The 17432-nt window shown below is 35.9% G+C and overlaps 1 protein-coding gene across 1 annotated transcript in view; it reads right to left on the reverse strand.

Moving 5' to 3' along the window:
* Positions 1 to 408: 408 nt before the first annotated feature.
* Positions 409 to 17432, reverse strand: part of ISOC1 (isochorismatase domain containing 1) — a 59314-nt gene continuing 42290 nt past the window's right edge. Inside the window, exon 5 of the mRNA XM_072597374.1 lies at positions 409 to 992. Within this exon, the coding sequence (XP_072453475.1) occupies positions 846 to 992 (147 nt within the window). The 3' untranslated portion in view covers positions 409 to 845. The remainder of the gene's footprint in view (positions 993 to 17432) is intronic.

The following is a 17432-nucleotide window of genomic DNA, read 5'->3' on the forward strand; positions in this document are numbered from 1 at the left end:
TGTTAAGAAGTTGTAAGGTAGAGGAATGTTGGTAAAGTAGGAGAGGAAGGAAAAGAAGGAAAAAAAGAAAAGAAAACCATATATATGAGGAGTTAAAAAAAACCCAAGACTCTTCATGTTGAAGAGGGAGTTAGATGCCCTGATGAGAGAGAAGTTGCTTGTCCTCCAGGAAAAGATAAAAGTAGAGCCACAGAAGCTATCAAGGGAGAGAAATACAATAAAGGTCAGAGAAGAGTACTGATGGTTGATAATTCTCTATTCAGAGGTAACAAGGCAGTTATGAGTATTAATAAATACAACCAGCTTCTGCTGCCCAAAGTAATTAATGTATAATAACTTGAGAATTTGTTCCTACTTAATGAATAAATAAAACACTTTTTTAATTGAAAATAATTCACGTTTTTGAAATTCTTTTAAAATAATTTTCATTTAATCAGTTTACATTGTGAGAAAGAAAGCATGGAAACCATATAACATTTATATATAAACCTTATATTAATGCCAAAAGTGAAACCACTCACAGGTACTTTTTATTATTAACAAAGTGACCAACTGGGAAATTTCACAGAAGTATGAATTTTAACAGCTGTTACAACAAATAGGGTCAAGTGTAGTGTTTTAAAAATAAAGAACAATGATGAAATGAAGGAAAGAAATAAATAACAAATACTGAAAACCCTTGATTTTTGAGACCAAATTCTTGTACCCAAAACAAATCAATTTTGTGAAGAGAAAAAAGCAGTCAATTTTTAACATTTCAATTGAAGTACATGTGAGAAGACAGCACATCTATGTTTATGATTTTGTTCTTATTTAGGTGGATTAATAACCAATCCTTTAAAATCCTACACTTTGGAAAGAAGACCAGATTCTGGGGCACTTGCTTTAATTAGATTCTGTATTTCCTTGAATTTTGGATGGTCTTTGTCAGCTACTAGCTGCAACAGCACCGCCTCACTTGTAGTAACTATTATTCCAGTACGAGCAAGACGCTAAAAAAAGAAATCAAATAAATAAAATCAGTATAAGAAACAAAATTGTTTCCAAAAAGCAAATGCATATCAGTTTATACTTCAATACGTTCTATGTGGAAGCCAAGGCTCCTAAGTACTATACTTAAATTCAATAATGAGAACTAACCCCATCCCTGCTTCATTCCCAAAATAGACCTGAAGTTAAACACAGATGTTTGGCAGTAGATTTGCTATTATTTGGCAGATCCATTGGGAGGAGTTGGATAGTGTGAGAAATGGTGTACAAGCAAGGCATGAGCTAAATCTTCACTGTAATACAATAAAGCAAAATTAAAGAGCATGAAAGAGCATTAAAGGGCACTCCCTTTAGACCTTGTGGCAAACTAGGGTCAGGCCTGTACACACCGCAAAGGGTATGAAGCAGGCTGGAGGGAGAAGCTAGGATTTTAATTTTCTAGAAGTCCCTAGAATATAGAGCAGATAGGACTGCCAGTAATTGGAAGTTAGGGAATGACGGTAGACAGTAATCCCTTCTCCCTACTTAGGAAGATAAAGCATAAAGATTTCTTTGTTTTATGTATAACTTCAGGTTTTCTCCTAGATATGTGGTATCTGGTGGAGGTGGTGGTATTGAGTAGCTTTAGTTGTGTCTGAATCTTTGTGATCCCTTGTGGGATTTTCTTGGCAAAAATATTGGAGGGTTTGCCATTTCCTCCTCCAGCTCATTTTACAGATGAGGAAACTGAGGCAAACAGAGTTAAATGACTTGACCAGGATCACACAGCCAGGAAGTATCTAAGGTTAGATTAGAACTCAGGAAGATGGGTCAGACCTGGCCCTCTATTCACTGCATCGCCTAGCTGCCTGTGGTATCTGGTATTGTCGCCGTAATTCCCAACCCAAAACATAAAATCATCTAGCTTTTTATAAAAGGCCAAGTGCCATCTTAGACCTCATGGTTCTCTCATACTATGAAGGCCTGTGCCATCAGGCCCTATTTCAAAGGCCATTTTCACGGGGGTAAGGAAGAAAAGGGGAGGTCTTTGCATAAACTCAAAGCAATCAAAACTAGCAGCATATGTCTTTTCTCTCTATTCAGCACTTGCATCTTTATAAGCTAGATAAAACAATTCTCTTATACCCCCTTGCTAGTGCTACGTCACTTATTTGTTCCAGGTGGATATCTAAGTTTAGAACAGCTTCTTGATCTTCCTTGCAAACTAGGAGGCCAAAATAGCAGATAATATTTCTTATTTCAAAAATGAAGCAGGGTTTCAACACCCTGCCTGACACTGGCTGATAACATCCAGTGGCAAAGAGCTATGGGTAGTGATGATGGAAAAATAATAACATTGGGATAAATCAAGATACGCTTCTGAACCTGAGAATTTCAGTGCATGAAAGAAAAAAAGAGGTGGAGGAAGGGAAGCTATAGTAAAAGAAAAACTTCTTAGTCCTCTAAAACTCGAGACTAATGTTTTCAGTCTCAGGGAAAACTCAAACTGTTGCTCTAAGTCTTTCAGAAGAGTTATTTTATTCCATTTTTTCTTTTTCTTCCTTTATAAAAAAAGAATTCTTTTTAATCTACCTTGTTTTTTAAACATCACTCTTCTCCCATTCTAAGAAAGTCATCTTGTTTTTTTAAAGCATCTTTTTGAAAGAAAAAAAAGAAATGAGGGGAAAATAATCCACCTAATTGGTCACATATTGAAAAATTCTGAAACAATGTGCAATGCACAAACTTGTAGATTTTCCACCCCTACTAAGTGGGAGCATCTTCTCATATCTCTTTTTTCAAGCCACACTTGTTCTTCATAATTTTGTGACAATCACATCTTATTTTTTGTGTAGTTTTTCTTTCTGCTTATAGTTCTGAAGTCAGTGAGTATACTCTGTTTGCTCTGATAATCTATTCCTGCTTTGCTATATCCATCACATTCATCATTTCCTAATATGCGTCAGTAATATTCTACAATATTCTACAACATTTGTTCAGCCATTTCCTAGATTTCTAATTCTTTGCCACCACAAAAAGAGCTGCCAGAAATATTTTTATTTTAGGTCCTTTTCTCTCTCTCTCTTTTATCTCTTTTAGGATAGAGATCTAGTAGTGGTACTAAAGGGCAGGAATATTTTTAGTGGCGAATTTTGTTTTTACATAAAAATGCTGATGATTTTTGACAGTTTATTTTATAATCTATAACTTTACCAAAGCTATTATATTCATTACTATCTTTGGTGATTCTCCAGAATTTTCTAAGTAAATCATCATGTCAGAAGCAAATGTAGATAGTTTCATCTCTTATCTACCTATCTTTACACATTTAATTTTGAGACTCTGGTATTACTGTTACTGCTAGAATTTCCAAAATTATATCAAATAAAAAGTGCTTTACTCCTATTTTTATTAGGAAATGTTCCAGTTATACCTCCTTGAATAAGCCATTTGATTTTATTTAGACATTTTCCCTGATATGAAAAAAAAATCCCTCAGTGCCTATATAGGCATACCTTGTTTTATTCTGCTTTGCTTTATTAAGCTTCACAGGTATTGCATTTTTTTATAAATTGAAGGTTTATGGCAACCCTGTATCAAGCATGTCTGTTGGAGCCATTTTTCCAACAGCATGTGTTCACATCATATCTCTTGTGTCACATTTTTGTAATTCTCACAATATCTCAAACTTTTTAATTATTGTCATGGTGATCTATGATCAGAGACCTTTTACGCTACTACTCTAATTGTTCTGGGGCACCACAAACCATGCTCATATAAGATGGTGAAATTAATCAAAAAATGTTCTAGCTGCCTCACCAAAGGGCCAATCCCATCTTTCTCCCTCTTCTTCAGCTTCCCTATTCCCAGAGATACAATATTGAAATTAGATCAGTTAATAACCCTACAACAGCCTTTAAGTATAAAAGTGAAAGGAAGAGTTGATTGATGGGACAAATTTCATTATTGTCTTATTTTAAGTTGCCACAGTCACTTCATCCTTCAGCAACCATCAACACTGAGGCAAGACCCTCCACCATCAAAAAGATCACAACTTACTAAGGACTCAAATGATTATTAGCATTTTTTTTTTTTTAGCAATTCCGTACTTTTAAATTCGGGTATTTATATTTTTGTATATAATACTACTACACACCTAATATACTACAGTATAATGTAAACATAACTTTTACAGGCACTGGGAAACCAAAAAATAGGTGTGACTTGATATTTACTTTATTGTGGTGGTCTGGAACTGAACCCACAGGATCTCTGAGGTATGCCTGTGCTTTGTATAGGTATTGCACAATTATTACCAAAAAAAAAAAAATCAATAAAAATTTATTAAGCACTTACTATGTTCCAGGCTTGGTGTTTGCACTGGGGATACAAAGAAAGGCAAAGATAATCTAATTCACAAAGAACTCACAACTCAATGGGGAAGACAATATGTAAACAAACTATATACAGGATAAACTAGAAATTATCAACAGGGAAAGCACTAGATTTATGGGGAATTGGGAAAGCCTTTCGGTAGAAGGTAAGATTTTAGCTGGGACTTGAAAGGAAACCAGGAGATAGAGATGAGGATGGAAATCATTTCAGATCATTCTAGGTATTAGGAGACAACCAATGAAAATGCCTGGAGTCAGAGCATCTTGTTCTAGGAATAACAAGGAGGTGGGCTGCATTGGAGAGGTATGATATATAAGAAAACTGAACAGTGTGGAGGGAAGGGGCAGTTTATGAAGGGCTTTGAATGTCAAATTGAGTATTTTATATTTGATCCTGGAGATGAGAGGGAGCCATTAGAGTAGAATAAATGGAGGTAGGAGGAAGGGGTGACCTGGTCAGACCTATACTTTGACAGCTGAGTGCTGGAGTATGGAGAGACATGCAGTAAGGAGATAAAGGCTTGTATCAGCAGTGTTAGAGAAGAAATAGGGGCATGTGTGAGATGGTAGTAAGGTAAAATAAATAATCCTTGGCAACAGATTGGATCTGGGGAATGAGAGTGAAATCAAGGATAACACCTAGATTTAGAGCCTGGATGACAGGGAATATGTTTTTCTAGCATGGTTATTTTAATTGTTTTCCTAATGTAGAACCATCCTCTCATTCCTTATATAAATCCAAATTGGTCAGGATAATTTCTTCAATGAATTGCTGTAGTCTGTTTCACAGGATTTCCTTTAAAAATTTTAAATTGCTGCTCATTAATGATATTATTCTACAGTTCTCCCTCTGTGCTTTGTCTCTCCCTGTTTAGATATTAGGATTATCTGTCTTATAAAAAGAATCTCAGGATTCTTTTTTCCTTAATTTTTAAGAATAATATGTGTAGTACTGGAACAAATCATTCCTTAAATGTTTTATGGAGTTTTCTGAACTCATCAGTTCCAGGATTTTTTTTCTTTAGTAATTACTTTATAAGTAATATTTTCTTTTCTGAGAATGGGTGTTTAAGAACTATATTCAGTTTTCTATATCATGGTGATGTCATTTTGGTCCTCTTTGAAGATGAAGGACAACCACTACCATCACTTTATATTTTTGAAGGTATTCCTCTACTTTGTGTATAATAGGTTCTGATTAATCTTTTTATTTCTTTGGTTTTATTGTGAAGTCATCTTGTTTACTGGTTATGTTGATTGGGTTTTCTGTTCTTGTCTTTTAAAATTATATTGGTTAAAAATTTAGCAATTTTATTTTTTTTTCAAAGAACCAGCTTTTAGTTTCAACATTTCTACTGCTTTTTGGTTTCCAATTTATCTATTTCTCTTATTTTTAATATCTCCTTTTTAGTGCTTTTTTATGTTCATTTGTTGGATTTCAAATTTTATTGCATATTTAATTATACAGTGGTTACATCAGTAGTTTTTTTAAAATCTGTACATGTGTTAGAATATGATGTTCCCCTCTAAGAAGAGATTTCATTACATCCCAGAAATTCTGGTATGTTGTTTCAACTTCACTTTCTTTCAAATAATTGTTGTTTCCAAGATTTATTCTTTGACCTGAGAGAATGAATTCTTGATCCTGCATTATATATTCAATTTTACTCTGATTTTATTCTGTGATCATATTTCTCTTCTCTGTCTCTGAGAGAAGATTATATGTGTTATAATCTCCCTCTCTGAAGTTAGATACCAAAAGTTAAGCTTTCCCACAATGACTGTCAGGTAAAGAAAACTTCTGTTCTCAATACTTGCATAAAACATCATCTCAAAATTTCCTGCAAGGTTTGTGGGGTATCTTTTAGCAGCTAGGACCATCTGACCTCATCCAATCTTTAACAATTTAGGTCTTATCTAATTCCCCAGGAGCCAGTAAATCTGCCTTTATCAGTAACCTCAAGATGCAGCTAGAACCCATAAAATTCAGAAAAGCATTTCTTAGAGACAGAGAGGTGGTTGTCATCCCCACTGGGAGAATGCCCACTTTCTTTGATGCAACCAATCATAATCTCTCACCTCTGTAATGCTGGGCCAGTTAGATGATTTTTTTTCCTGTTTTTTGTTCTATGTTCATAAAAATGTATTGCACTGTCAATTAAGGATCTTTTGGCCAGAGGCAGGGACATTCTATCCATCTTTTATTATCAGGTGGCATGCCCCTGTTAATAAATGATATCTTGCCAGGAGAAATAACTCAGAGTACCCTTCTGTTAAATTTCATTTATGAAAGATCCAGTCATTATTTGGGGTTTCATTGTTAAGTCTCTATTTGAGTTTGTTCCTTTTGTAATCTGTCAACCAACTAAATATTTTACTGTGTTATGATAGTCTATAAAGGATGCATTTTCTATTTTTTAACTTTTTACATCTGTTTGCAACATTTCTGTGACCTAATACATGGTCATTTTTTGTAAATGTCCCATTTAATGCAGAGAATATTCTTCGGTAGTACCATCTAGAAGTATTAGAAATCTTTTAACTCTAGTTTTTCTCCAGCAATTTGTTCAGTTCTACTTTTTCCCTTTTGCTTACCTTTCTGTTAGACTTATCTAAACCTGAGGGACCATTAAATCTTCTGGCACTATTGTGTTATATCTATGCTTTCTTGTAATTCAGTTAATATTTCCTATATGAATGTAGCTGCTAAGGATTTGGAGCATAGAAGTTGAATAATAATCATGACTTCTTTCCTGACTCCTTTCAATCAAATGTAGTTTCCTTGCTAATCTCTTTTTATATTCATCCCTTTTTATGAATATTTTTGCTTTGTCTGATACCATGATTACTACTCCTGCTTTTTTTTTTTTTTGGATTAACCTGATGCAAAGAAAAATTCTTCCAACTCCTTTTTAAATTCTGTCATTAAAAAAAAAAAAATGTGTTTCTTGTAAGCAACAGATTATTTTATTAACCTGTCACTGTTTTTCATTTCGTTGGATTATTTAACCTAGTAACATTTAAAATGGTAAGAATTAGGTTAATATTTTTCTCAAGTTCTAATATTGTTCTTTTTGTTCCAAAGGATATTATGTATCTTCAGTTATTTTAGTTAGGTGGTACAGTGGATAGAGCACTGGGCCTGAGTGCAAATCTAGTGTCAGAAACTAGATATGTGTCCCTGGGCAAGTCATTTAACTTCTGTCTTTGTTTTCTCAACTGTAAAATGGGAATACAGCACCTACTTCACAACATTGTTCAGGATCAAATGAGATAATATGTGACACAGCCTAGCATATAACAGGCACTTAGCAAATGCTGTTTTCCTTCCTTCCTTCCTTCCTTCCTTCCTTCCTTCCTTCCTTCCTTCCTTCCTTCCTTCCTTCCTTCCTTCCTTCCTTCCTTCCTTCCTTCCTTCCTCCTCCTCCCTCCCTCCCTCCCTCCCTTCCTTCCTTCCTTCCTTATTTTGGGGCAACTGTTTTGACCTGCTCATATTCCCTTACCCTCAAGTGTTCCCCCACCAATACCTTAGTCTTTGAATTTTTCTTATTTAGTTCTTTTTTGTCTATATTTAATTCTCTCTCTCTGCTCCTCAGTTAAGCAGTCAAGTAAAAAACCCCCCTTCCTCCCATCTTCATATCATGTTGTCTGTTAGCTTTAAAGTTTCACTTGCCGCGTCTTTGTTTAAAAAGAATTTCCTTCACTCGTTCTATATACTTTCCCTGTCTGTCAATTCTCGACTTTTTGGAATCATTCTTTAAGCTCTGTATTCCTCATTGAATTAAAGTTTCTATACCATCACTTTTCGGTTCCTTCTAAATACCTTCTATGTTTATTGCTTTGTGGTCTTGTTCACTATCCTCTTTTTCTGCTGTGCCTCACTCTTAGAAAATTTAATTCATGTAGGTGATAGGGAGAATACTGTTTCATAGTAATAATCTCTCCATGTCCCTGACTGTGCATTCATTACTGACATTTTCCTTCTCCATTTTAATTTTTTTTCCCATTTGTTTGGAAGTGTCCTCCAAGGGACCTTGTCCTTCAACTCTTCTGGATATTAGTTGCCCCCAAAACTCTGATATCCTTTCTCCTGAGAGTGCATGAGTACTCTCTCTAAGCACCAACTCCCTACAGATTACATCCATTGTAGGGTTCCAACCTCCTTTTTTTAATATCTCTTCTCCCATGGGAACATTCATCACTGGTATCATGTCCCACCACTGATACAATATTTCTCCCTTTCTTCCCCCCTCTTTTAAATTCTCCCTTTGTCCCACTAACCTTTCTCCTATATGTTTCTTCTTCCAGAGTGACTACAAGATTTTCCTTCCCTTCACTTTTAGCCTTCAATATAATTAGGCAACATCACATATTTCCCCTCAGTTTTCTTCCTCCACTTCCCTTATGCTACCTCCTTTTCCATAATTTAGTCTATCCAATACTTTGATTCAATTATAGACAGAGTGTTATGACAATTTAGTCCTTGATGTTTCAGATCTGTTTTTCCACCATCGTTTCTAATTGACTTCAGCTTTCTCCATTGTCTTCACTGTCTTATTTAAAAAGAAATCTCTTTGTGGTATCTTTGTTGTTATCTTTTATTTGCTGTTTGAGGTTATTGTGTTTGTTTACTCTTATATTTCTATTCTCAGGTGTTTAAAAAGCAACTAATACTTTCAGAACTAGTTTTCTTTCTAGTAATGTTTCAAACATATCTTTTGTTGAACAGTCAACTTTTTTCAACAGTAGACCCAGATTAGTAGGGTTGGTCACCTTGGGTTGCATATAACTGGGAAAGAGTGCTCCTGTTGAGGTTTAGGAGTGCTTGAGATCCCAAAATACTGACAAACCAGGTCCTGCCTGAATGAATTCAACTCAAGCCTTCTCTCAGCCAAAGAAAAACAAAGTTTATTAAAGATCTGCCATATTGGGTAGACTCTTAAGGAATCTGAGCATTCGTAATGCTAATGCCAGTGGACCAGACTGAATCTGAGCTAGATTGAATCTGAGCATTTTCACGGAGGCAAGATGGATCTTATAAACACAAAGATTGTGGGGTTGGCCAAATGGTCTAGGGTAACTATAGGAGGGGTTTAGGAGAGTCTTGATGGGCCAGTAGCTGAGGTGAATAAAGGTCGGATACTAGGAACCAAGAAAATGGGGTTTTGATGGAATCAAGAGTGGGAAGTAGCCAGAGGCAATCCAGAGGTAACTGATAATGAAGGGCTAGGCTAGGTTAGGGGTAACAGATTTGGGCATGAAAAACCAAATCAAGTGAGAAGATTCAAGGAGAATTCAAGGTGGGATTTTAAAAGGCCTATGGACAAATGGGATTCAAAGTTTTTTGGGGTAAAGGGTGAAGGTCTCAATTTAGGCCTGTACCCCACCACTCCCAGGATATGGATTTTACACAATATGTAGAAAATGTAGTAAGATTTCACAACTATTGACTCACAGACTTTGCAAGCCAGTTACCATTCTTCCCCTTGCACCACCAGATATGTGGCAATCAACAACTATATTAGATATTATAAATCTGACCCTGACTTTGGAGACATTCATAAACAAGACTGTTTCTGCAGTACAACTTCAAACACATCAGGCCAAGCAACATCAATTCATCCCTCTGAAGAAGCATTTGCCCTTTTATACTGGCAAAGGAGGAAGGAATATGTGTTGCAATAGGCAGCTCTGCATGAATAGATGATTTTGCTCCTAACATCATCTACCAGATTACACTGATAAAAGGAACCAAAAAGCATCTTCCCCAAGATCCATAATGAGAGTTAAAAGATAGCTTTAGAGAAAGGTATTTAGGACACTGGATCCGTGTATTCTCTGGGGAGTAGGACTGGTAGTGGTTGCAGTAGTAGTGATCTGGTGGTGGTAGTGATGTTGATAGTAATAGCAGTAGTAATTTCTGTTGTTTGCTTACTGTAATACAGCTTAGAATTCTGCCTGGATATTAATTTTATGAATAGTGCCTCTACTTCAAATGGAGATCTGGATCCTGTATTATAAAGGATAAGTTGAATCAAGGGATGCTTTCTCATTATCCTAAATGAAAGGCAGAATGTAGCTAGCTAAGGCCAAACCTAAAGGTATTAAATGTGGAAAAACCAGGGTGGAGGGAGAAGCCAGGATTTTTTAGGGGGAAGTTCCTAGGCTGAAGTGAAGACAGAATTTTTTTTAATTAAAAAAATTATTTAAAAAGTTCATTGTTTTTTATCTTTATCTTTGTTTTACAGCACTTAAGTTTCTTTTAAATTTTTTTCCTTATTTTTAACATTCATTAAAAAATATTTTTGAATTCTGAATTCTCTCCCCCCTTTCATCTTTGAGAAGGCAATAAACATGATATCAATTATATATGAAATCACGCAAAACAGTTCCATATTAGCATTGTTGCAAGAAAAAGCAAGAAAAGTAAAGAGAGTAAAAAAAATCATGCTTCAGTCTTGTACTCAGACTCCACCAGCTCTTTCTCTGGAGGTAGACAGCATTTTTCATCACAAGTCTTTGACAACTGTCTTAGATCACTGAACTGGTCAAACAGCTAAGTCATTCACAGTTGGTTACTGTATAATATGGATGGTACAATAATTACCTGTTTCTGCTCACTTTATTTTGCATCAATTCATGTAAATCTTCTCAGGTTTTTCTGAAACTATCCCCCTCCTTAATTGTTACAGCATACCAGTACTCTATCCCAATCATACGCCACAATTTGTTCAGCCATTCCTCAACTGATGGGCATCCTCTGAATTTTCAATATTTTGCCACAATAAAAAGAGCTGTTATAAATATTTTTGTATATATAGGTCCTCTTCCTCTTTTCTGATCTCTTTGGGATACAGTCCTAGTAGGGATATTGCTGGATCAAAGGTATACAGAGTTTTATAACCCTTTGGGCACAGTTCCAAATTGTTCTAAGAAAAAAACTCCCAGAACCAGATGGATTCACAAGTGAATTCTACCAAACATTTAAAAAACAATTAATTCCAATATTATATAAACTATTTGCAAAATAAGCAAAAAAGGAATCCTATCAAATTTCTTTCAGGACACAAATATAATGCTGATACCCAAACTAGGAAAAACAAAAACAGAGAATGAAAACTATAGACCAATGTCCTTGATGAATACTGGTGCAAAAAATTTAAGTAAAATACTAGCAAGGAGATTATAGCAATATATCATAAAGATCATACACTATGAGCAGATGGGATTTATAACAGGAAAGCAGAATTGGTTCAATATTAGGAAAAATATCATAACTGACAGTATCAATAATAAAACCAACAAAATATTATCTTAACAGATGTTTTTTCTAAAGCTTTTAACAAACTACACCACTCATTTCTATTAAAAACACTAGGAAGCATAGGAATAAATGGAGCTTTTATAAGTAATATCTATTTAAAACAAAAGGCAAGCATTATCTGCAATGGAGATGAGCTACAACCTTCCCAGTGAGATCAGGAACAAAACAAGGATAGCCAATATCAACACTATTATTCAATGTTGCATTAAAAATGCTAGCTAAAGTGTGTATATACATATATGTGTGTATATATATATGTATATGTATAGATGTATGTATATATATATATATACTATGTATGTATGTATATGTATATATATATGTATAAGAGAAAAAAAGAAATTGAAGGAATTAGAATAGGAACTATTCTTGCTCTTTATAGATGATATGATGGTACACCTGGAGAATCGACTAAAAAACTAATGGAAATAATTGACAACTTAAGCAAAGTTGCAAGATAAAAAAATAAACCTACACAAATCATCAGCATTTCTATATAGTACCAACAAAGTCCAGCAGCCAAAGATAGAAAGAGAAATTCCACTTAAAATAAGTACAAACAATACAAAATACTTGGGACTCTACCTGTCAAGAGGACACAATTACAATATACAAACACAATTACAAGACATTTTTCATACAAATAAAGTCAGATCTCAACAACTGGAAAAATATTAATTGATCATAAGTAGGCAAAGCCAATAAAACAAAAATGAAAATTCTACCTAAAATAACACATTTAACTTAGTGCCATACCAACCAAACCACCAAAAACATTACTTTATAGAACTAGAAGAAAAAATACCAAAATTCATCTAGAAGCAAAAGGCCAAGAACATTTTCAAATGTGAAGGTGGCTTAGCCATACCAGATCTCAAACTATATTCCAAAGCAGTAATTATCAAAACAATCAGGCACTAGTTAAGAAAGAGAGTGGCAGATCAGTGAAATAGATTAGGTACATGATATAGTCTGATAACCGCAAAGAGTCAAGCATTTGGGACAAGAACTTACTATTTGACAAAACTACTGGGAAAACTGGAAATCAGTTTGGCAGAAACTTGGTATAGACTAGCATCTCATATCCTATACCAAGATAAGAATCAAAATGGGTATGTGATTTAGACATAAAGGTATTACCATAAGAAAAACAGGGGAACATGGAAAAAAATTGCCCTTATATCTATGGATAAGGGAAGAATTTATGATTAAATAAGAAATAGAATTACGGGATGTAAAAAGAATAATTCTGATTAAATTAAACTAAAAAGTACTGTCACAAACAAAACCAATGCAGCCAAGAAGAGAAGGAAAACAGGAAACTGGAGGAAAGTTTTTAAAGTAAGTTTCTCTTATAAAGACCTCACTTCTCAAATATATATGGAACTGAGTCAAATTTATAAGACTACCAGGTATCAGGGTGGAGCTAAGATGGCGGAATAGAAAGACACACACACACTAGCTCTTCCTCCATAGCCCATAAAATACCTGTAAAAAAGAGTCTCAAGAAATTCTAGAGCAGCAGAAGCCACAGAACAATGGAATGGAGATTTCCAGTCCAGGGTGACCTGAAAGGTCGACAGGAAAGGTCTCTCTCACTGGACGCAGAGTGGAGCCCAGCCTAGCCTTGGCCACAAGGCACAGTGCCAGGAGGAGGACCCAAGCAGGCCTTAGGGGGCAGAATCCCCAGATGCAGTAGCAGAGGTTCACAGATCCCTCAATCCACAAGTGCCAAAGGTCAGTGAGAGGATTTTTTCAGCTGGCCGAGAGGGTAGCAGGATCTTTCCACAGCTCCAGCCTCAGGAGGCAGAGGAAGAATCAGCATCGACAAGCAGCAGCTCCCACAGCAGCCTGCATCCATTGTTGGATCGTAAAGCCCCTGTGGGAACTGAGCAGCTGATCTTTATCTCACACTGAATGGCGGCCCTGCCCCCGACAAAAGCCCCTGAGTGAATTGAGAAGCTTATCTGAATCTCAGCCCCCAGTGATGGCTTAGTGGAACAGGAGACCAGATGGTTGTGGAGAGGAAACTCTACTATTCACAGATTCTGGGCACAAAAGTTTCTGGTTGCTCCCAGACCAGTGAACACACTTGACTGTGCCACCTTGGAGAAACTGAGATCTTACAGATTCCCAGAGTATACCTTACTCTTGACAAAGGACCCAAAAGTCAAGTAACTGGTTGGGAAAATGCCCAAAAAAGGGGAAAAAAATAAGACTATAGAAGGTTACTTTCTTGGTGAACAAATATCTTCTCCCATCCTTTCAGATGAGGAAGAACGATGCTTACCAGTCAAGGCTTCTGTATCCCAAACATCCAAAATAAATATCTAATGGTCTCAGGCCATGGAAGAGTACAAAAAGGATTTTGAAAATCAAGTTAAGAGAGGTGGAAAAAAAATTGGGAAGAGAAATGACAGAGATGCAAGAAAATCATGAAAACCGGGTCAACAACTTGCTAAAGGAGACCCAAAAAATGCTGAAGAAAATAACACCTTTAAAAATAGGCTAACTCAATTGGCAAAAGAGGTTCAAAAGCCAATGAAGAGAAAAATGCTTTAAAAAGCAGAATTAGCCAAATGGAAAAAGAGGTTCAAAAGCTCACTGAAAAAAATAGTTCTTTCAAAATTAGAATGGAACAGATGGAGGCTAATGACTTTATGAGAAACCAAGAAATCACAAAACAAAACCAAAAGAATGAAAAAATACAAGATAATGGAAAATAATATCTCACTGGGAAAACAACTGACCTGGAAAACAGATCCAGGAGAGACAATTTAAAAATTATGGGACTATCTGAAAGCCATGACCAAAAAAAGAGCCTAGACATCATCTTTCATGAAGTTATCAAGGAAAACTGCCCTGATATTCTAGAACCAGAGGGAAAAATAAATATTGAAAGAATCCACTGATCACCTCCTGAAAGAGATCCAAAAAGAGAAACTCCTAGAAACATTATAGCCAAATTCCAGAGTTGCCAGGTCAAGGAGAAAATACTGAAATCAGCTAGAAAGAAATAATTTGAGTATTGTGGAAATACAATTTGGATAATACAAGATCTAGCAGCTTCTACATTAAGGAACTGAAGAGCTTGGAATATATTCCAGAAGTCAAAGGAACTAGGACTAAAACCAAGAATCACCTACCCAGCAAAACTGAGTATAATACTTCAGGGGGAATAATGGTCTTTCAATGAAATAGAGGATTTTCAAGCATTCTCGATGAAAAGACCAGAGCTGAAAAGAAAATCTGATTTTCAAACACAAGAATCAATAAATAGAAGCATGAAAAGGTAAACAGGAAAGAGAAAACATAAGAGACTTACTAAAGTTGAACTGTTTACATTCCTTCATGGAAAGACAATATTTGTAACTCTTGAAACTTTTTTCAGTAGCTGGGTAGTTGGTGGGATTACACACATACACACACACACACACACACACACACACACACACACGGTGAGTTGAATAGGAAGCGATCACATCTAAAAAATAAAATTAAGGGTGAGAGAGGAATATATTGGGAGGAGAAAGGCAGAAATGGAATGGGGCAAATTATGCCTCATAAAAGAGGCAAGAAAAAGACTTCAGCAGTGGGAAAAAGCGGGGAGGTGAGAGGAAAAACATGAAGCTTACTCTCACCATATTTGACTTAAGGAAGGAATAAAATGCACACTCATTTTGGTATGAAAACCTATTTTATAATACAAGAAAGTGGGGGAGAAGGGGATAAGCAGGGTGAGGGGGATGATGGGAGGGAGGGCAGTGGGAGGAGGGAGCAATTAGAAGTCAACACTCTTGGGCAGGGACAAGGTCAAAAGAGAGAACAGAAGAAATGGGGGGGCAGGATAGAATGGAGGGAAATATAGTTAGTATTACACAACATGACTATTATGGAAGTCATTTGCAAAACTACGCATATATAGCCTATATTGAATTGCTTGTTTTCCCAATGGGGATAGGGAGGGAGGAAGGAAGGAGGAGAAGTTGGAACTCAAAGTTTTAGAACAGCTCTTGAGTATTGTTCTTGCACACAACTGGGAAACAAGAAGTACAGGTAATGGAGTATAGAAATTTATCTTGCCCTACAGGACAAAAGAGAAGATGGGGATAAGGGAAGGGAGGGATGTTAGAAGGGAGGGTATATTGGTGGTAGGGGTAATTAGAATGCTTGGCGCTTTGGAGTGAGGGAAGGGAAGAGATGGGGAGAAAATTTGGAACTCAAAATTTTGTGAAAATGAATGTTGAAAACTTAAAATATACAAATTTTAAAAAAAAGGAAATTTTGATGATGCAATATTGCATCATGTAACTGTATAGTATTGCACTGTAAACAAGTCATTACATACATATATTCCTGCTGATGTATGCTAGACTTCCCAACAACGCATGGCATGCTCACCTGCCAACATTTGCTTGTTAAGACCTGTCAGAGGATTTGGCCACTAATTGGTTACAACTTGTATTTTGTTTGTTTATTTGGAAAATAATGTAATCACTATGACTTTTGCTCTGTTACACAACAGATGAAACACGTATGAATTGTTTTTAAAAAAAAAAAAAAAGAATACAAGTTATCCTTCAACTGATAAATGGTCAAAGGATATGAATAGGCAGTTTTCAGATGAAGAAAGTAATATTCATATATCATATATAATCATATGAAAAAATGCACTACATCACTATTGATTAGAGAAATGCAAGTTAAGGTACAACTTCATACCTATCAGATTGGCTAATATGAAAGAAAAGGAAAATAACACATATTGAGAGGGGATGTGGGAAAACTGGGATTGTTGCATTGTTGATGGAGTTGTGAACTGATCCAACCATTCTGGAGAGCAATTTGGAACTATGCCCAAAGAACAATCAAACTATGCTTACCCTTTGATCTAGCAATACCAGCACTAGTTCTGTATCCCAAAAAGATTTTTTTAAAAGGGAAAAGGACTTTCCTGTACAAAAATATTTAAAGCAGTTCTTTTTGTGGTGGCAAGGAATTGGAAATTGAGGGGACACCCATCGGGAATGGTTGGACAAGTTGTGCTATATGAATGTGATAGAATACTATTGTTCAATAAGAAATGATGAGCAGGTAGATTTCAGAAAATCCTGGAAAGACTCATATGAAGTAAAAAAATATTTAAGAATTAAATTGCTTTCTGATGAATATTTCGTCTCCAGGTCAGTCTGGGTAAAGTGAGCGAGCATCAGCTTGGGTAATATATAGTGACCAAATTGAGGACAGTAACACTTTTAGGTGATTTTGTCTGTCAGTGGCATTTAGGTATCAATATATCTTTAATTGGTTTAGGTAGAAGGCTGGTCACTGAAGCCTCACGTTAGAATCAATAAGGAAATACCCTGGAGCAGGGGTGGGGAACCTTCAGCTTCAAGGCCACACATAGCCCTCTGGGTCCTCAAGTGTGGCCCTTTGACCAAGTCCAAGTTTTACAGAATAAATCCTTTTATTAAGAGGTTTTATTTTGTGAAGTTTTGATTTAGTCAAAGGGTCACACTTGAGGACTGAGAGGGCTATATGCAGCCTTAAGGCTGCAAGTTCCCCACCCCTTCCCTAAACACTCCCTCATAGGTGTGTGTTTATTTTGCTATGTGCTTGTTTGTCTATGTTTCTGTGGTTTTCTATGCCTTTGTCTGTTTTGTCTATGTCTATGAGAAGTAGGAAGTAGGCAGGAGACAGGGATGAGGTCTTTTCCTCACTTTGTAGGATTTTATGACATCAAA

The sequence above is a fragment of the Notamacropus eugenii genome, chromosome 3 (assembly GCF_028372415.1).
Source record: "Notamacropus eugenii isolate mMacEug1 chromosome 3, mMacEug1.pri_v2, whole genome shotgun sequence".
Taxonomy (NCBI): domain Eukaryota; kingdom Metazoa; phylum Chordata; class Mammalia; order Diprotodontia; family Macropodidae; genus Notamacropus; species Notamacropus eugenii.